The following is a 17,855-nucleotide window of genomic DNA, read 5'->3' as shown; positions in this document are numbered from 1 at the left end:
AACTACCTGGTAGCTTCCCATGTGGACTGTCAGAGTGGAGTCTTAGGACCTGTGGAACAGATGTCTCAGGTGGTTAGGTCAAACCTTTTCTTCCAAAAAGGTAAGCACCAATACTGGATAGCAAATGATGCTTCTTCTGTAACACAGGCTGTAACTCTCCAAAGTAACCTTTTGCCCTAGTCTGTGGATTGCAGGAGCTCACTAAGATGTGCTTTCCATATGACATACCTGGCATCTTATTCCATTCTTGTGAAAAAAGGATCTTTGGCAATGTTGCACCTCAAGCATGTGATGCCCTGTGTGAAATCCTGTTGCTTGCCACAGTATGCTCAGGTTTTGAGACTCTCCTAGAGAATTCTGCATGACCTTAAATATAGTTACCTACATCTGATGTTTGTGTAAGTCCCTCAAGGACTGGTTCCCTCAGTCTTCCAACAGTTTGAAGAGCTTGCAAAAAAAAACAACAACAAAAAAAAAGCAAAAACAAAAAAAACCCAACATCATAAAAATAACCAAACTGTGTTTTCAAGGCATTCACAAATACACATTACTGGATAATAGAATGGTCGCTAAGTCTGTATTCCCAGAAACAAAATCACCAACGCATCAGGTATCAGTCAGTCATGCTACTCCTATGTAGATTCTACAGCATAAGCTACAAAGATCAACGTCTTCTGCAAATGAGAAAATTTCCTATATTCAATCCTAGTTGAGAGACTGTTAAAATACGTCTCAGGAGAAGACTTTCACAACAGAATAAAATCACGTGCCCCAGGATGGCATGACACAATTGTGGTGTCTCAAAGCATACCCAATCACTTAAAAGAACTATATTGATATGAAACTTTATGGAATATATACTTGGAAGCACCCTTCCCAGGCGCTAATGGGGATAAAAAGATTACAAACATATCAGGAAGGTTTCAGAAACAGAGTCATTGAATCTTTTTCCTCTCAGAAAATGACTAGAATGTACCAGACAAATGAGCTGCTTCCGAAACAACCTCTGTGTTGACGGTAGTGCCAGAACTGCTGTTCCAGGGACCTGGACTCAGGTGCTTGCGATGGGTATCCCCTCTTCTCTGTGCCCAAGTGCTCTTTGGCTGCCTTTAGGGTGGTTCATAAAACACTGCACAAGCTGAGGGTGGAGAGGGGAGTAGTACTAATCCTCCTGTTCCTCAAGATGTCCCTATCACTCAGATTGGAGGTGTCACCTCCAAATGCACTTTCCTGCGACCATATAACATAAACATTGCTATGTGAGAACAAAGTGGTTATTTTTCCCACTAAATGTATTAAAGGGGGGAGGGGGGGCCTTAGAATTCTGGTGAGTGATTTGGGATTTGGCATCTGTATGATTTACTATCTAATACTGATATATTGAAGTAGACTGAATTTCAGAATGGGCTTTCTCTGTTGGACTTTGTGCTACTATTCAGGTCTTAGTTTAAAGCTTTTTCTACTGACACATGATAACTTCACCAACCTGAGGGGTAACTAAACTCTCTGTTTCATTAACTGACATTTTGGAGGGGTTTTAGAAAACATTTGGTTTGGTTCATATTTGATGTAGCTTTTTAGTGCCCTTCCTGGTTCCATGGGTTCATATTGGAACACTTCTTGGGCAGAGGACAGTGCTCATGGCATGCGCATCTCCTGGAGAGCAGGAGGCACAACTTAGGGAGTCTGGTGCAGGACAGCCACACACAACTTCTACAAACCCTCTTTACCCAGCCATGTCCCAGTTAGGTTTTAGATGAATGTGAAGGGAACAATATTAGCTAAAGCTGTGAAATGTATTCTGCCTTCTTGTTCCAAGTAGCCACAGGTCTTAGGTTGAGTTTAGAACATAAGGAAGCCAGTTAACACATCTTACCAGTAGCTCTAAATGTACCTTGTTACTAGTTTGGAAAAGGTAGCACAACATTGAAAAGGGAGCTATGACAAAGTGTGCTGCTAACTCTTATCATTACAAGTCTGTTTCAACAGAGCAAAGCTGAATTTCAAAGTTAATTTGCAGCCTCACAAAACCACTTTCAAACACTTATCTTGATATGCAACCTACCTGTTTAGCGTGTATGTGCATGCTGACAGCAAAGCTGGGAGGTAGTAGCAGGGGCAAATCAACCGGTTCCAATTCTCATTCTCTCCATTTTGCCTCTGCCAGAACTGTTATCTCTCAGAACATTTGTTATGGATACACATGGGCACACAACAGTTGAAAAGCCATTATCTCTTTTAGAGGTAGTGACTAATGTGCTTTTGCCTGCAGCCATGTGAAAAGACATGAGAAGTTTTTCCTGCAGAATGAGCTCTGTTCACCTGCCATAAAAGCAGCTGCATTTTTCAAATCTTTTTAGAGGAACAGAGGTCTTTATTTGATGCAAACCCTTGCTGGTAGCTTTCTTTTTATATTTTTCCTGGAACTGTAGATGAGTATTTTTATATCCTTCCATGCCTAGCAAATAGGCAATTTTAAGTTTGTTCCTTTTCTCTGAGTAGTGTAAAAGAATATTTCAATACCTGAGTAATGCAGTCCAGTATATGTACATGTGGTTTGGTAATCAAAACTAGAAGTAACTTTCAACAAAAATCATGACAGCTGACTTTTTTGTCTCCTGTGGCAAAGCCCATCTACCACAGTGTTCTGCAATATTGGTGCCAGGCATGTCCCCAACTGGTAACAATGCACAAAGGCTTTCCCTAAGTGAATCAAAATTGTCACAGCTAACTGATGCCTTCAATGCACTGTTTTATACAGAAGAGGGTGGTGCTTGCAGTTTCATTTGTAAGGCTTGCCTCATTAAATCACCTTTCCAGGTGACAGACTTCCAAGAAACCTTTGGATAAACCAAAGACAGAGGAGCTCAAGTGGCTACACTGTCTTTGCAGTCATTCAGGGTGTGAGATGAAGGGGAAGGAGAAAGCTTTTGATTTGCGCAAAGCTGCAAGTCTTCCATGTAGCTGGGTTTACACATAGGAAAAAAAGCCTGAGTGAGTATGACTAGTGACACGTACAGCTACTACATTTCTTTATCTACTGTTCAAATTTATGTACGTGGTACATCGGCTTCAAAGCTGTGTTTTTTCATGTGGGGCTGTGTTAAGTAGACAAAATAATTGAGCAAAGTATAGATGCAGATAAACTGTTGATGATGGAATATTTTCACTCAATACTCGGCTTTCTCAATATATCTCTTCATATTGAATGCTTAAAATCTGCTTACAGTGCGAATACAATTAAACGCATGAATACCTTCAGTGCATTAAGGTTTTTCAGGCATTCCCTATACCCAAAACTGCATGAGGCTATTTTTGCACACTTCCAGTTGACAATAACCCTCATGCATTGTTAACCCAGGAGCTGAAGGCTCTGCTCAGCAATCTTTGACACAAAAAGTAATCAGGTTTATCTCCTACCAGCTATAGGCAAGGTAAATGAAGAAGGCAAATAAATCACCAGATGCAGAAGCAATAACTAACCTACGGGAACTGCGTGCCTGTGATGGAAAGATGACTTAAACAAGGAACAAGCTCTCAAAAGGTAAACGATGGAGTTAGAGCACTTCCCTCTTTCTCTCAACTTAGCACATAGCCAGTTTCTCAGCCCTGTCCTGCACACAGATAAAATCACCCATGGCACATCCCAGCTTGCCTGGAGCCATATTTGGCCAGAGTCTGCTCTGCCCAGTTGCCCAGTGCTGCCAGGGCCCTGCTGTAAGCCCCACAGCCCAGCTCAGGGCACCCCTCTCCTCTCTCTGCTCTAGTTTGCTGTCACCATCCACTGCAGACAGCTTCATTTTCCCCCCAGATGCTAGGGATTCTGCTTTTTTAGCCAAAAATCCTTCTCCATTAACCAATATAGCTTTCTCAGCTGCCTGCTGACCATCTGCAGTCAGAAAGAAGGGCTATAAATAAACTTCATCACTGCCCAGTAGGCTTTGGAAAGGTACATGCAAGAAGGGCAGGCACTGCCTGCCATGGGGACTCTTGCAGAAATAGGCAAACAGTAAGATGGTTGAAGCAGCCCAAGTGTGGCAAAGCTGTGCACATGCTGCATAGAGAATCTTTATTAAATCCTTGTGGCTAGCGAGGCAAATGTAAGAAGACATATTTCTCCACGGGCTGCCTTAATACTTTTCATCATGGAAAGGAAATAAATTCTACAATATAATTTTGTTTACAGTTTTAAGGCAAGATGTTTCTCTTTTGACAGTACTGAGCTGCAGCTCGAACACAAATACCAATTACTTCCTTTGTATCATCACAGTAATACAAAATAATTTGGACAAATTTTGAATCATTTTGAATACAACAATACCTGAGCACCCAGTATCAGGGACTTGGAAGCAGCTGGATTTTTGAGGACACCTGACTGCACACCCTCAGATAATCAGACATCTTAGCAGACCTCAAGTCAGGTGCCCAGAGCCACTGGCCTTGTGTAAAACCACAGGCACCTAGACTTGGTTTTTTTATGTTTTCAATGACATTTCGAATAGCCGATAAAGAAAAGAGGAACTAGAGTCAGTAGGGTGTTTCCTGTCCCACACACTGAATCACTGGTGTCTACAGAGCTTACCATCACCAGAAAACAGTGAAGTCCTTTTGCAGTCATTAGTTGAATAAGATTTAAGAACATGACTGTGAAGCAGAAAAATATTGTATCTGTATTTCTAAATGGATAAGTGGGTCACAGAAACTAAATTGTCCAGAGGAAGAACGTCTTTACTAGTTAATTTAATTTAAGCTACAACCTGTCAATAAAGATGCTACAAATGGGGGGGGGGGGGGGGGGGGGGGGTAGGGAGAGATAAAGAAAAAAAGAAGACATGCATTTAGCAGTGACTGTGTTGGCACAGATGGCTCTGTGAAGCACAGTGACTGTAGAGTTCAGAGGGATGGGGTACTGCAGTATAAGTCACCAGAGCAAGAAGCCCATCAGCACAGAGTCAGCCAGTCTAGAAATGAGGCACTCAAAGCAGCAGCACCCTTTTCACTGCCTCAGCCAGACTAGCAGGAACTGATGGCTGGGCTGAAGCCAGCTCCAGCCTCTCCATGCAGACTGCAGTTACTTACCATACAGACCTGTTGAGTTAGCAGACCAATTCCTGTGCTTGGAGCTGAGTGCAGCAAGCTGAATCCCTCTGCTTAAACACCCTCATGAGAGGGAAACATGGCAAAAGGTGTCCCCTTTCTGGAAGTATGGAGATGTGAAACCTGTAAACAGAATATTTTCATAAGGGATGCCTGCTACAATGAGAACTGTGGTGGTGTGCATGTGTGGTTTGTTTCTCTGGGCTTCTCTACAGGCTGCACTTCTTAGCTAGAGGGTGTTAGCTTGGCTTCCCAAGTCTCACCTATGGAGTAGGAGAGCTAGAAACATCCACACTACTCTTCCCACAGCAGCAGCTGTATCGTCTGCCTGGAGAATAACAGAAAAATACTAAGATACTATTTTAGCTTAGTAAAATAAATTTTAAAAATCTTTTTATTGGGAGAGGAGGTGAAGGAAGGATTTTTCACAAAGTTTTGGTATCAAATCATCTTCTTCAGTTAACTACAGTTACCCCAACAAATGGTCTGCATGGTGCTTATCCTTTGGAGATGGTTATGCTACGTAACATGCCTGTTGGGATGCTGCGACATACCAGAATATGCTCATTCAGAGAAGCCACTTGCATGTGCACAGAGAACTACCCCTGCCAAGAGCAGGCAGCATCCTAGAGGTCTCTCTCTGAGACATGTCTGTGGTCAACTGTTACTTTTCACACCCGCTCTGCGGAGCTTTGTGCTATGAAGTTCTACCTCATGTACTCCTCACATGACAAAAACCTGATTTCCCAGGAAAATGATGGCCTCTACAAGGCTAGGGCTGGCCTATAGCTGAACAAACGGTTCTGCTGGCTCAGCAGTGACCTGCAGCTGTGTGTAGGACAAGCACCCAGAGAGCAGCCTTACCTTCCTGCTGGTGAGGAGAAGCCCAAAGCTAGGTTGTGCTGGAAGCAGAACTCTTAGGCCAACTCATCCACAACAAATATTGTAAAAAGAAACTTCATAGGTTCTACCTGTATTCTGCACCAAGAGTTTAATGTATGCTGCAAAACAAAAATTATACTATTTCCTTTGTAGTGTGGCAGATATTGCATAACAGTATCTTCTGGATTGAGCTTGTTGATGGATGAGGATATTAAATAGTTAAAAGGATTCTTTCATCTAAGTGAATCCTCTACTGGAAGAAAACAAACAAACAAGGAAAAACTGGCCAGATTGTGCTCCTACTTCAAGTCATGACAAGTATTGTGACGGTGACTGCTGCCACCCAGCTAAAGGACTGAGGCACTTTGTAAATCAAATTTCAAGTAAAGAAATTGGTTTGTGAAACCTCCTCGGCGTGGAGTCACAAGCTGTCACAGTGTATTAGCATTATGTTACTGGAGTAAAAAGCAAAACAAATTAAGATGTTTAACAGCTGAAAGCTGAAACAAAATTGTGTTTAATGCTGAAAATCTTGTTAACATATTTTCAGGCTTCCCTTTCCCCCAGTATTAAATCTCAGTGTGTGCTTGCAAGCATCTTTTTATCACACATAGAAAGCTACTGCAGGAGAATAAGAACTATACATGACATATGGTAAGGAAGGGTGTTTCACCCTGCATACAAAAGACTTTACCATTGCCACAGCATATAGCAGGCACATGGGAAGTTTTTAAGGACCATGGGAGGAGCACAGCTGGAATTCCCCGCATGTCCGTGGTGACAGAAAGCATTGCATCAATAGCAAAGGGTTCAAACTGAAGATTACACATGTTGTAGCATTTAATGTGAAGGGTAATCTGAACTCCCAAACTGCTTTTTCTTTCATATTGGCTCCCACAATGAAAGAACCATTAAGGGTTTTAGTGATCTTCCAAGACTCTGCTTCCAGCAGAAAATTGGCTCCTTCTCCTTGGACACAAGACCAGTTTTTAATTGAATTTCAAGAGATGATGGATGTTATGCTTTATTCCAAGTCTATATGCTAAATTAACAAGGCTGTCTGCTTAGTTTCCTCTTTTGAAACCACATTTTGATGAGTTTCTGCTAATTCTCTTACACAGGGCATTAGACATGTGAACCAAGTCCTTATTCAAGAGTTGAAATAATAGACATTTTTGCCAAGGTTATTACTTTAGATAATAAATTGGAGTGACAATAATTTGCTTTCTGAAAAAGACTTACCAGCTGAATTATTTCAAATAGAATAAAACTAGATATACCATATATTTTCACCAAAGTATTTAAAAATTATTAGTTAATACTTAAATGTCTATCTTAGAGCAGAGATCATTCCATTAAGTGCACATTTAGTGTTTCTGTTTTTCTGCACATTCCTTCTGGTCATTTCAAAGATACCAGAAAGTCCCTCAGGACTACAGAATGTGTTTAGCCTGAATGAGGTTTATTTATTCATCTTTTTACTTGTTAACAAATGCCATTGATAACTTCAATATTCATTTTTGTGAAACACAAAATGGCATAGAAGTAAATGTTTTCCTTAACTCTGGCTACTGCAGTAGCACTTACATAGTACTGTAAGGGAAGCAGATGCCTCACAGAGGTAAGCCATTGGGAAGGGAATTTAGAGTGAAATTTTGGGCTAAACTTAAAAATATTGAAAGCAAAATTCTGACTAACATGGGCAAAACCAGGAACCAGCTCTATTAAGTACACGTATACCTGTCTACCAGTAGAAGCTGGCTTGTTTCCTGAAGATACTGGGGTAGGCAAAAAGGAGGCCACCTTCTTGCAGGACAGTGGGTGCTATTGCTTGAAGAGCAGTAAGCCTGCAGTTAGGAATACCTTTGCATGTACGTTTATTCTTTCCAAATGGGAAAATTTAAAAGCAATCATGTGTGTGATTTTAAAGTGGCCCAGGACGGCAATAAACGGTGTTAATGGTTTCCTTTTGGCAGCACAGCCCTAGCTGACTTTCTTACTTCACAAGGAGCTTTTCAGATGAATTGAACAAACTGGCCATGTGGATTGGGGTTTGCACTTAATTTATCACAAAATTGTGGTTCTCTGCTGAAAAACAAAACAACAATGTGAAAATACAGTTGTCAGTGTCTTCATCACGAGAAGGTCAAAACCAGACATGATGTTTATCAACTAATACAAGCAGCAGGTTGAAAGAGTGTGGTTTAAATAGCTGAGTAATTTAAACATGGAATTAATAGAATAACATAATATATTCATCATAACTGAATAATGGCCTTCCCACAGGTTACATAGTGTGGAAAAGCATGTTCAGGTCTTTATCCGCATGAGATTAGGCTTTCAAATGGTAGCCTATGAAATAAAATATTAATAAAATGTCAATTATTTCTCACAGCACTATATTTCAAACATATTTCAGTTCCAACCTGTGTCAGACACCAGTCTTACCCTAGTCCTCCCTTACACAGAGGCTGTCAAAGATTCATTTCTGTCAATGTTTTGTGCTACAACAGAATGACTCAGGACCAGCTTTAATCATGGTTGTAGCCGGAACAATCCTGCAGAGCATATCATTAGATCTCAGGAGAAGCTAATGGCTTGTCTAGTTTGTACAATTGTCCAAATCTTCTTTTCTATCAGTTTTCCATCAGTGACATGTCATTTGTTTGAGTTGTATGCTGGTGAGACAACTATCCACCCCAGGACTACTGTTACTAAATAAATAAATACATAAATAAATAAAATGTTATGGCAACTAAATAAGGAATCTTTGAAGTTATTTCTTTAGAACATGAAATCGGTGTGGGTCTTGAAATAGTGTACCCTCATGGAGCCACACTGATTAGCAGTATTTGATACATTTTATAGCTATTGTTTATCTAACACAATAGGACAAGTGATTAAGCAATTTGTGCCTCCTGACACAGTAACAGAGTAATATTTTTCAAATCTCTGCCGGCAGACCCTGAAACTAAGCAGTAAGTTTAGAATCTTTGTTCAACAGACAGCAATACGGTTAATACCAAGTTTGTTAAACTCACACATCTAAGTTTAATGATGCTAAAAGGGCAAATAGAATCCCCCCACTAAAAGAATTTTTTCACAGCTCCTTGAGGCACAAGGCGGTGGCTCTATCAGCAGGGCAAGTTTGTCAGCATCAGTGGGGACACCCGGGCACTTCAAGGCCTATCATCACATCTCTTTAAACTGTGTGGCAATTTGATACCAGGGTGGAAAGGGAGGGTCTGTGTGCTCACAGCAGAGACAACTGAATGGCTTTCAGGAGGAAAGGTTTTCTGGGGACAATTCATAACCTCAGCGAGCTAACAAGGGACATATAAAAGCAGTTTTGGTGCACCCTGGGACCTCACAGCCCAACTGTGGTTGCAAGTGAGAAAAGAAGTAGGTATTATGGAGGGAAATAAATTGCATTTCAAGTGCACCTGTCCATGAGAAAAATTCAGGGGAGCTTAAGGTCTATGTGACACTCTTCAGAAAACACATCCCTTGTGGCTAGTTTATCAACGGGAGGAGAAGGAGACCATGGAATCAAAACTGCAGGTTAAACTGCACTGGAAAATGTAGAAGAAATAAACAGATGAATTTTCAGAGCCCACACTTACAGGCTATGGAGAGGTTTAAGAGCACCCCAGTTTCAGTGGGACCACAGCCCTCTCAAACACAAATAGCAGCATGTCTTCCTCTTCCCTTCTTTGCTTGAGGGCTGACAAAGAAGTCTTTAAGTCTCTACTGTTCTGCCCACAACAGCAGTAGTTTTACTGGGGACTTTTGAGGAATTCAACTATAATCTGATCCATCTCTCTTCCCTGCTGCCTCACCTAAACATCTGTAAGAGAGTCTTTCTCCTCCCACTGAATTCCAGCTTCCATATAAAACTGTCTCCCAATCTATGTTTTTATTCTTAAAAGTAGTAGGCTGAGAAATCAGTATTGGTGGAAGCTTCTCAATAGCTGTAAATCCAGAAAAACCTGATGTGTTCACCTATGTCACAGTCTCTTCACCGTGTACTAGCACTAGTTTCATTTTAGAGCACTGTTGTGGCTTTGGTCCAGTTGGTCTTTAATCCTCATGTACAGGCAATACTTGGTTGCATTGCCATTTTGGGGTATTTACACCCCAGACCTTACCAGATTTTTATTCTTTAAAATTATACATTAAGGTGATTTATGCATTACAGCTATTTTAATTCCATTATGGGATTGACAAGGTCAACACAGAGCTTCTCTTGCCTTTCTGTAACTCTGCTCAAGAAAACTCTTCAAGAGTCCCAACAGTTTTCGTGTAGACAAGCCCAAGAGTGAAAGAGCAGTGACCTCAGCCCTGGCAAGGAATTAACTCTGTAATCTAATATGGTTTCTTTTTCCATTTCTAAATAATGGGATTCTATTAGACCAAACTGTAGTCTCATCTTAATGATAATTTATCGTATAGCATAGCTGAATTTTGCCTTTTATAAATCATTAGGAATTACAATACACAGTTATATAATTGAATCTTCTCTTGTATCATTAATATTTTTCATTGCTTAGAAAACTCGTTTTGGTTCAGAACTCACATGTAACTGGGTTTAGAAATTGCAGGGGTTTTAATATGCCTATTTCTAAGTGATCAGTTATTTTCATTACTTTTAAATATTTTGTAAGAAGTCTTTAAAAGTAGAATACTTTAAAAGTATTTTATACTTATGAGGCTTTATACAAATGATTCTGCACAATTTTAAAGACAAATCTGGCTGTAACTTTATGTATATATTCCAAAATCTCAACAACAACAAAAAAAAATAAATTCATGATCTCTGAAAGGAAATAATTATGGTTAATTAATTCCCATATTGACATTTAAATGTATTAGTGGTATGCACCAGTGAAAGTATTGATCAATGAAAGTAATCAGTAATAATAGGAAAAATTAATCACTTTTGAAGATGTATTTGACTCCAGCTGTGGAATGTACTTTGGCGGGATTGAAGCTGGATTTCTGAAGAGGATCTCGGATTCCTCTGTGAATATAAGAGGAACTATTACCCACCAAAAATGACAATGAAGAAATGAAAACATAGGAAATTTGGGAGGCCATGCTTTCATTTGCTATTAGAATATAAAATAGGGAGTGATGTACGACCTAAAACTTGTGATCTACAGTTTCTAAACCCATTTCTGGCACTGATCAGCCACAGGTGATTTAGAAGAAAACACAAGAAATCTTTTTTGGGGAAATATTTGTTAAAGGTCTCATCTTCAATAAGCAGAGATTGACCTCCATCCTGAAATGTGTGGGTTTATGTCAGAAATCTTTCAGAATCTTTTATTAACTCCAACTGTACTGGCTGGATATTCTTCCTTAAGAGTGCTTTTTTTTTTTTCTGCAGAATTCCATTAAAGTCTTGACCTCAACAAAATCTTATGGCAATGAGTCTCAGTTTGATTACCTAACGATTGGAAGCATCTCCCTTTACCAGTTCTAAACTTGCTGAGGCAGGAATCAAATAACCACAGTGTTACACATTATCCTACTTTTTTTGTTTCTCCCAATCTCAGGAGACAGCTTAAGAGATGCGGTCATGGAAAGGGAGTAAATGGGTAAAACCCAGAAGTGCCTAATTTAACTTCTCCAGTCTCATCAGTATTTTAGTATTCATATGTAAGTACAGCACACCCCCTTGTTGATACAAATAATTTTTCCTCCTCTCTTGAATGATATGTGCTTTCTGTCAGTCATTCTTGCCGCCTTTCTGTGAATGTCACCAGATTTGGTAGTCAGTGAATCAGAAATATTTTAGTACTGTTACATTCCCAGTGGTAATCAAATATGATGGGAGTGAAGGGCTTAGATGTCCATTTAGCACATCCTCTTTTTCTGCAGCATGACAAAACCAATGAGGCCATGTTTATCAAACTTTTTGTCTCCATAGGGATACTCCTAGTGGTAATTAGATCTATGTATTCAAACCATGACTGTTCTAAAATAGACTGTCACATAATATATTACAAGTGCATACAGTAACAGTAAATGCAGTTCAACTACCACTCTTTCAGCTATAAGAATAATTTATTATAAAAAATGCAGAGACATCCTAGTTTGCAAAGAAAGCATGGAACTGTGGAGTCAAAGTGAGAGGGGGGTTCCTCTATGTTTGACCCTAGATGTGGTGGCATTTTGTTTCCAGTATTACCAATGGAGATTACTGAACTGCTAGTTTTCAGAGCTCACCCCTTTTGGTAACCTTTTTAAAGGTATCACAGCAAGAGTATTTTGGTAGCTATGTCTAAAAGGCCAGGAACTTTTGAGCTTATTTTGAACTACAGTGTCAGACATCTTAGATTAAAAAAAAGTACGAATAACCTGCAGCTTGTGACAGCCTGAGGAATATACCTGTGTGGCTGTACATCGCACTGAACTCCACTAACACTGCGATAATAAACCTCAATGACAATTAAAGCTTCCACTTTGTGGCAACTTTGCTGTCTTTCCCCGTGTTCCCCATACTCCCAGCAAATCTGAGGTAAAGCAACCAAGGACTTGCTGAAACTGAATTGTCTTCTACTTGGCTCTCTGGAAGAGAGTCCTACAAGCCAAGGAGGCCACAGCAGTTGAAAGCTTCAAGGAGCACCACAGAAGGAAGGCAGACCAACACCGAGCCAGATCCAGCATGTTCATGGTTACCCACATAGAGGCAGGTAGAGGGAGGACGTTATTCCTGTCTTTGCTTGGCTAACCTGTGTGTTCCTTGGCATTCCTTGGCCTACTTGATGACCTCTTGTGCAAGGTACATGGTACAGAGTTGTTTTGCTAAGATGGAGCCGTATTTTAGTAGCACCCTAGATGAAGCCACCAGCTTATTTCATAATAAGTGTCAGGTGACAGTTTATAAAGGACCAACTGAAACTAGTACAGAAGCAGTTATGTTATGTCTCCCATTGTAATGTGGTCTTCATAGAGCAAGTCTGCTTTATGGAATGATAAGGGTAGTCTATAGATTAATGTTTGACTCCTAATGATTCAAACGAAAGTAGCAGCCAGAGTTACAGACAGGTATTAGTTTAGCAGGTGTCTAGGAATTACTAGTGAGCTTCATGTCCCATTCCCTCTCTGTACACTGGGATCCTTCCCATGTGAAGAGACCCAAGATTCTGCTTTCAGAAAGAGCTCTCACTTCAGACCACAGCAGTAAGCTAGTGGCCTCGACTGGAGTAAGGCTGGTTCAGGAAACTCCTGGTAGGTACATCTATTAGCACTTCCAACAGTGTCAAAAAAGGTGGGAGAAAAAGAAGATTAAAAAAAATATTCTACTGGACCACAATCACTTTTCATGACACTTCCTTTTCCCACTGGTTGGTAATAGTTTGGTAAATTTATTAAGTAAGTGTAGATATGTAAAGTTTAAACTAGTTAGACACACTTGTTTCTCAGTGAAAAAGATTCTTTTAATTAATTATAGTTTTCCTGTATGCTGGCTATGCATTCTTTAGTAGCAAAATGAATGTTAGCATTGTCATGCATCTATCCAAGATATCCATACTGCAATCAGGAATTAGTTTATCTGCTAATGCCTTTGGGAAAAGTGAGAGTGTGTGCAAAAGCTACCCCACAGCCAAATTTGACATTAGACTTGAATTTCAAGTCTTGGTATTTAGAAGAGCAGACAATGAAACACTCAAGTTGCCCCAACACACAATGTGAATTTACCACCAAACTCTTCAAGATACAAGATGTGTTCATATTGAATTTGATCTGTATAGTAAAACACATTATTCTTTATTTGAACAACATGACGGGGTAAAAAACTTCTTTACTGAAGCATCTTTTGACTTGTCAGATCTCCTTGCCTTGTGAACCCCAGATCATCTCTTGATGTTACGGATCAGCTTGCCTGTTAGGCTTTCACTAGTTCCATTGGTAAACAGCCTTGGAATTAAAGTGAGCAGCCTCTTGGCATCCTCTTCCTGCCTGGGCTGCTGCTGGGTACCCCCTGGCCCTCCTCTAGCTTCTGTGCTTGTAAAGGTCAGCAGCAGTCCTGTAGATTAATTAATTGAATTCTCCTGCCTTTGCAGAGACGTGGGGGAAATAAACTGCACCTATTTTCAAACCATCCATTTCTACCTGACTGAGCAACCATGAAGGCTGACATTAACCCTTCCAACTGGCCTACCACCGCCACCGTCCTTGCAAACAGTGGGTGCCACATGCCTCAGGCCTCCGACCATTCCCTGTCCTATAGGGGTGGCCAGAACACAGAAAGCAGAGGCTTGGGAAAGGAGTTATGGGTCAGAGGAAATAAATGACAGATGTTTCCAAAAAGCACTAATGAGAAATTTAGATATCTAAGTGGAAAATTGTGATCAGAAATAGAGAAGTGATCTTAGTTCTCTATAAACTATTAGTGAGTCAGACACCACAGTGCTTTGGTACCATGCTAGTATCCCTTTTGCAAGGCATCTTCAGAAATATGAGACAGTGGTTCCAGTTCTGGATAAGGTTTTCAAAGTTCGCGCATTAGGGAGTGTAGATGTAAAGGAGACAGCCTACTTATCAGGAACAAGACAGATCAAGATGCCAACCAGTTTACAGTGTAGTGAAATTAAAAGAGAAAAGTTCTAGCAAACATGTAGCTAGAACTACTGTTGGGAGCTGAAGCTTTCATGTTAGAAATAAAGCCCAAGTTTTAGCAGGCAAATAGTGAACTTGGCAAAAAAAAAGCAAAAAACCCAGAGAAGGGGTGTGTTGTCATCTCTCAGATCACGACGCATGCCATAAAATGGAAGCTGATCATCTTCACACAGAAAAGCCTGACCAGGAGAGGTATCTTTAAATCACCCTTGGTTGGTTGGTCAGTTTACTGCTAATACAGATCTCGCCTTCTCAAAGATCTCAGGGATCAGTTCAGCCATGGTGAAGCAGACGGACGGAGCACTGTAGCTTCTCCAGCCGGAAACTCTTTCCATATGGATCACTATTAGCAGAACTGCACTGCAGTCCACAGCTGGGTAATTCCTAGAGACAGACCATTTAGTTTTAACATTCTTATATCATGAAATCAATTTCAGAATAAAAAGTAAAATGGAAAAAGCTATTCACATTAAAAAACATATTCAAGAGATGCATACATGTTTTTTCTCCAGAAAACAGACTGCATGTTTTATTGCCACATTTTAAAACTTACCACTGAGTTATTTTTATTAGTGAAACAGCACTTGTCCCATCTTCACACATTTTATTCGTGCTCTGGCGGTGGCACCCTCTCTCCACCACCCAGTCGTGCGGAGGAAAGCTCTTGCCAGATTTGCTTCTCAGCCAAATCCCCCAACAGTATTTTTTTCCCCTTTCTTTTTTCCACTGGCTCTCACAGAGTCAGACAGAGTTCATCTCCCGGCTCCGCTGCAGCTCACCAGCAAGTGCCCCTGCGCACGGGCCACCCCGGGAGGCGGCACTGGCTGCGCTGCAGCCCCAGGGGCCCCGGCTCTTCTCGGGGGCTCCAGCTCTTCTCGAGGGCTGGAGACCGCCCCGCCCTGGCTGGGTTGGTGCAACTGGGTGCCGGCTTGTCTTCGGCAGCCCGGTATCTGCTAGTACCCCGTGCTCTGCTGGGGCCTCGCAGCCGGGCCAGCTGCTGGGGACCCGTCGGCGCCGCGGCACCGGCGTTCCGGGCTGGGCTGGGTTAGGGTGGGGATCGCTGCCGGGCAGTAAAAGCAAAGCGGGTTCCCAGATACGAGGCCACTGGGCGAGTCCTGGCCTGGGCGGGATCCCAGGGGCTGTCCCTCTCCTTGCACTCGGGATGAAGCGAGGGTTTAAGAAGAACCCTTTGCGCTCTGAGCTCATCTGCAGGAGGCTGTATCCACTGACAAACCAGACCCGATATTATGCCTCCCTTTTTTTTTTTCTTTTAGTGGATATCGCTTAATATTGGACATCTCCAATTGCAGAGGTAGCGATCAAAGGTCATATGCGACGCATCTTCCGCCCCTCCCCCCCCCCCCCATCAGCCTCTTTGCTAATTAATAAAGGCGCAATTAGGCCATTATTAATGATGGGAGCCGCGGTTACGTTCTTCCTGATAGTAACGGAGATTAAAAATAATGCTGCTGAGCCCATCTCCTTTTGATGACTCAGTCGAGATTCTGCGACGTGCGTTTTCAATCTTTGCCAGAAATCCAAGCTCTGCCAAGAAGTCAGAAGAGCTACGGTGCTGTATTTGCTTTTGGTTTTTATTATCAACAATCAATTAATGGTACACTCTTGGAAAACTATATGCACATGTAGAAATATTTCCCCTTTTAAATAGAAGCATTCATTTTAACCACATATAAATAAATCTGAAAACCCTGAACATAATTTATGACGATTATGCTCACGAACATATTCCAACAGGTAGGGAGGAAAAAAAAAAAAGAGACGACATGCGATCGATAACAAAAATATGTATCATTGCCTGAACCTGGTCTCTCTAAACGTAAATGTAACCGAACCCGTGAGAACCTTATTTCTCCATAAAGACACACCATAGAGACTACGAGAAGGGAAAACATTATTTATACGGTCAACTAGACAAGTCTGTACTGGTATTAACACTATACAGTTGAGTCACAGAACACAGTTGTAGAAAGACACGGAAAAAGAGAAAGCATAGCTGGCAACATTCAACTAAGAGCTATAGTTTGTGCCTTTTAAAATAAAATTAGAAAACCCTAACGGAGATGCCTAAAAACTGCGTGAACCGGGTAATAATAATAATAATTAATTAATAATAAATACAAGCCGTCAGCCACGAGGGGCGCGGGCCCTGCAGGGGCCGGATCCGCGGTCCGGAGGAGGAGGCGGCCGCCGGGCCAGGGCCAAGTCCGGCGGGGCCCCGACGGCGGCAACGGGGAGACCCGATACCCAACCGAGGGACAGTGGCACCGGACGGCGGAGTAAGAAACGGGCGCAGAGCTGGGGGACGGCAGGAGTGGGCCGGAGGTGGGGAAGGGGGCGGAGAAGACACTTTCTCTCTCGGGCTGACCGTGAAAAGGAGCTTAAAAAAAAACCCAGGGCCGGGCTGGGCTGGGCTGGGCTCCCTCCCCCACGGCTGGGCTGCCCCCGGGAACAGTCTCCGCGGCCCTGCGCTGCCTCGGCGCCTTCTCAGTGCCCCCTGCGCGGCCAACCCCCCCCTCCCCGCCGCAGCGGAGGCCCAGCGGGGCCGGCCCCGCCGGGGGCCGGGCCGGGGCCGAGAGGGGTCGGGCGCGGCCTCCTGGGGGGGAGCGGGGTCCCGGCCCCGCGGAGCCCGGCGCAGCCCGGGCATCTGGTTGTTACTATGGGCGGCCGGCGGACACTAATGAGCTGGAGGGGCCGCCGCTGCCGCCGACGCCGCCGCTCAGAACATGCCGCTCTTGACGAGGCTGCCTTTGGTGCCGCCAGGTCGCTGGAGCGAGGAGAGGACGCTGGCGAAGGGGCCGCCTAAGGAGTCGGGGATAGAGGTGATGGGCCCGGGCCCCGGCGCCCAGGCCTGCCCCGGCCCCGCCGCCGCCAGCCCGCCGGGCCCCGCCGCCCCCTTGCCAGGCTCCCCCCCTGGCCCGCCGGGACCCGCCGCTCCCTGCCCGGCGGCTGGGCTGGGGCCGCCGCCGCCGCCTCCGCCGCAGCTGGGCGCAGGGTTGGGGTTGGGGCCGGGGCCACCGGTGCTGTCGGGGTCGGTGCTCTTGGCCTCCTTGCTCTCGTCGTCGCGGGAGGCGTCGGACTTCTTGCCGGCCGCCCCGTTCTTAGCGGCTGCCGCTGCTGCAGCCGCCGCCCGTTCCTGCTTGCGGAACTTGGCGCGGCGGTTCTGGAACCAGACCTGGGGGGAGGGAACAGGGGGAGCGGGCAGCGCGGCAGCACCCTGGGGGCGCCTC

General features: G+C 43.2%; 1 protein-coding gene across 1 annotated transcript in view; it reads right to left on the bottom strand.

The window, feature by feature from the left end:
* Positions 1–17,230: 17,230 nt before the first annotated feature.
* Positions 17,231–17,855, bottom strand: part of PHOX2B (paired like homeobox 2B) — a 2,415-nt gene continuing 1,790 nt past the window's right edge. The window contains exon 3 of the mRNA XM_057407530.1: positions 17,231–17,800. Within this exon, the coding sequence (XP_057263513.1) occupies positions 17,345–17,800 (456 nt within the window). The 3' untranslated portion in view covers positions 17,231–17,344. The remainder of the gene's footprint in view (positions 17,801–17,855) is intronic.

The sequence above is a fragment of the Pezoporus wallicus genome, unplaced genomic scaffold (assembly GCF_028554395.1).
Source record: "Pezoporus wallicus isolate ANWC-B61680 ecotype Strahan unplaced genomic scaffold, APGP_CSIRO_Pwel_v1 contig_2492, whole genome shotgun sequence".
Classification (NCBI taxonomy): domain Eukaryota; kingdom Metazoa; phylum Chordata; class Aves; order Psittaciformes; family Psittacidae; genus Pezoporus; species Pezoporus wallicus.
This window is presented reverse-complemented; position numbering and strand designations above follow the sequence as displayed.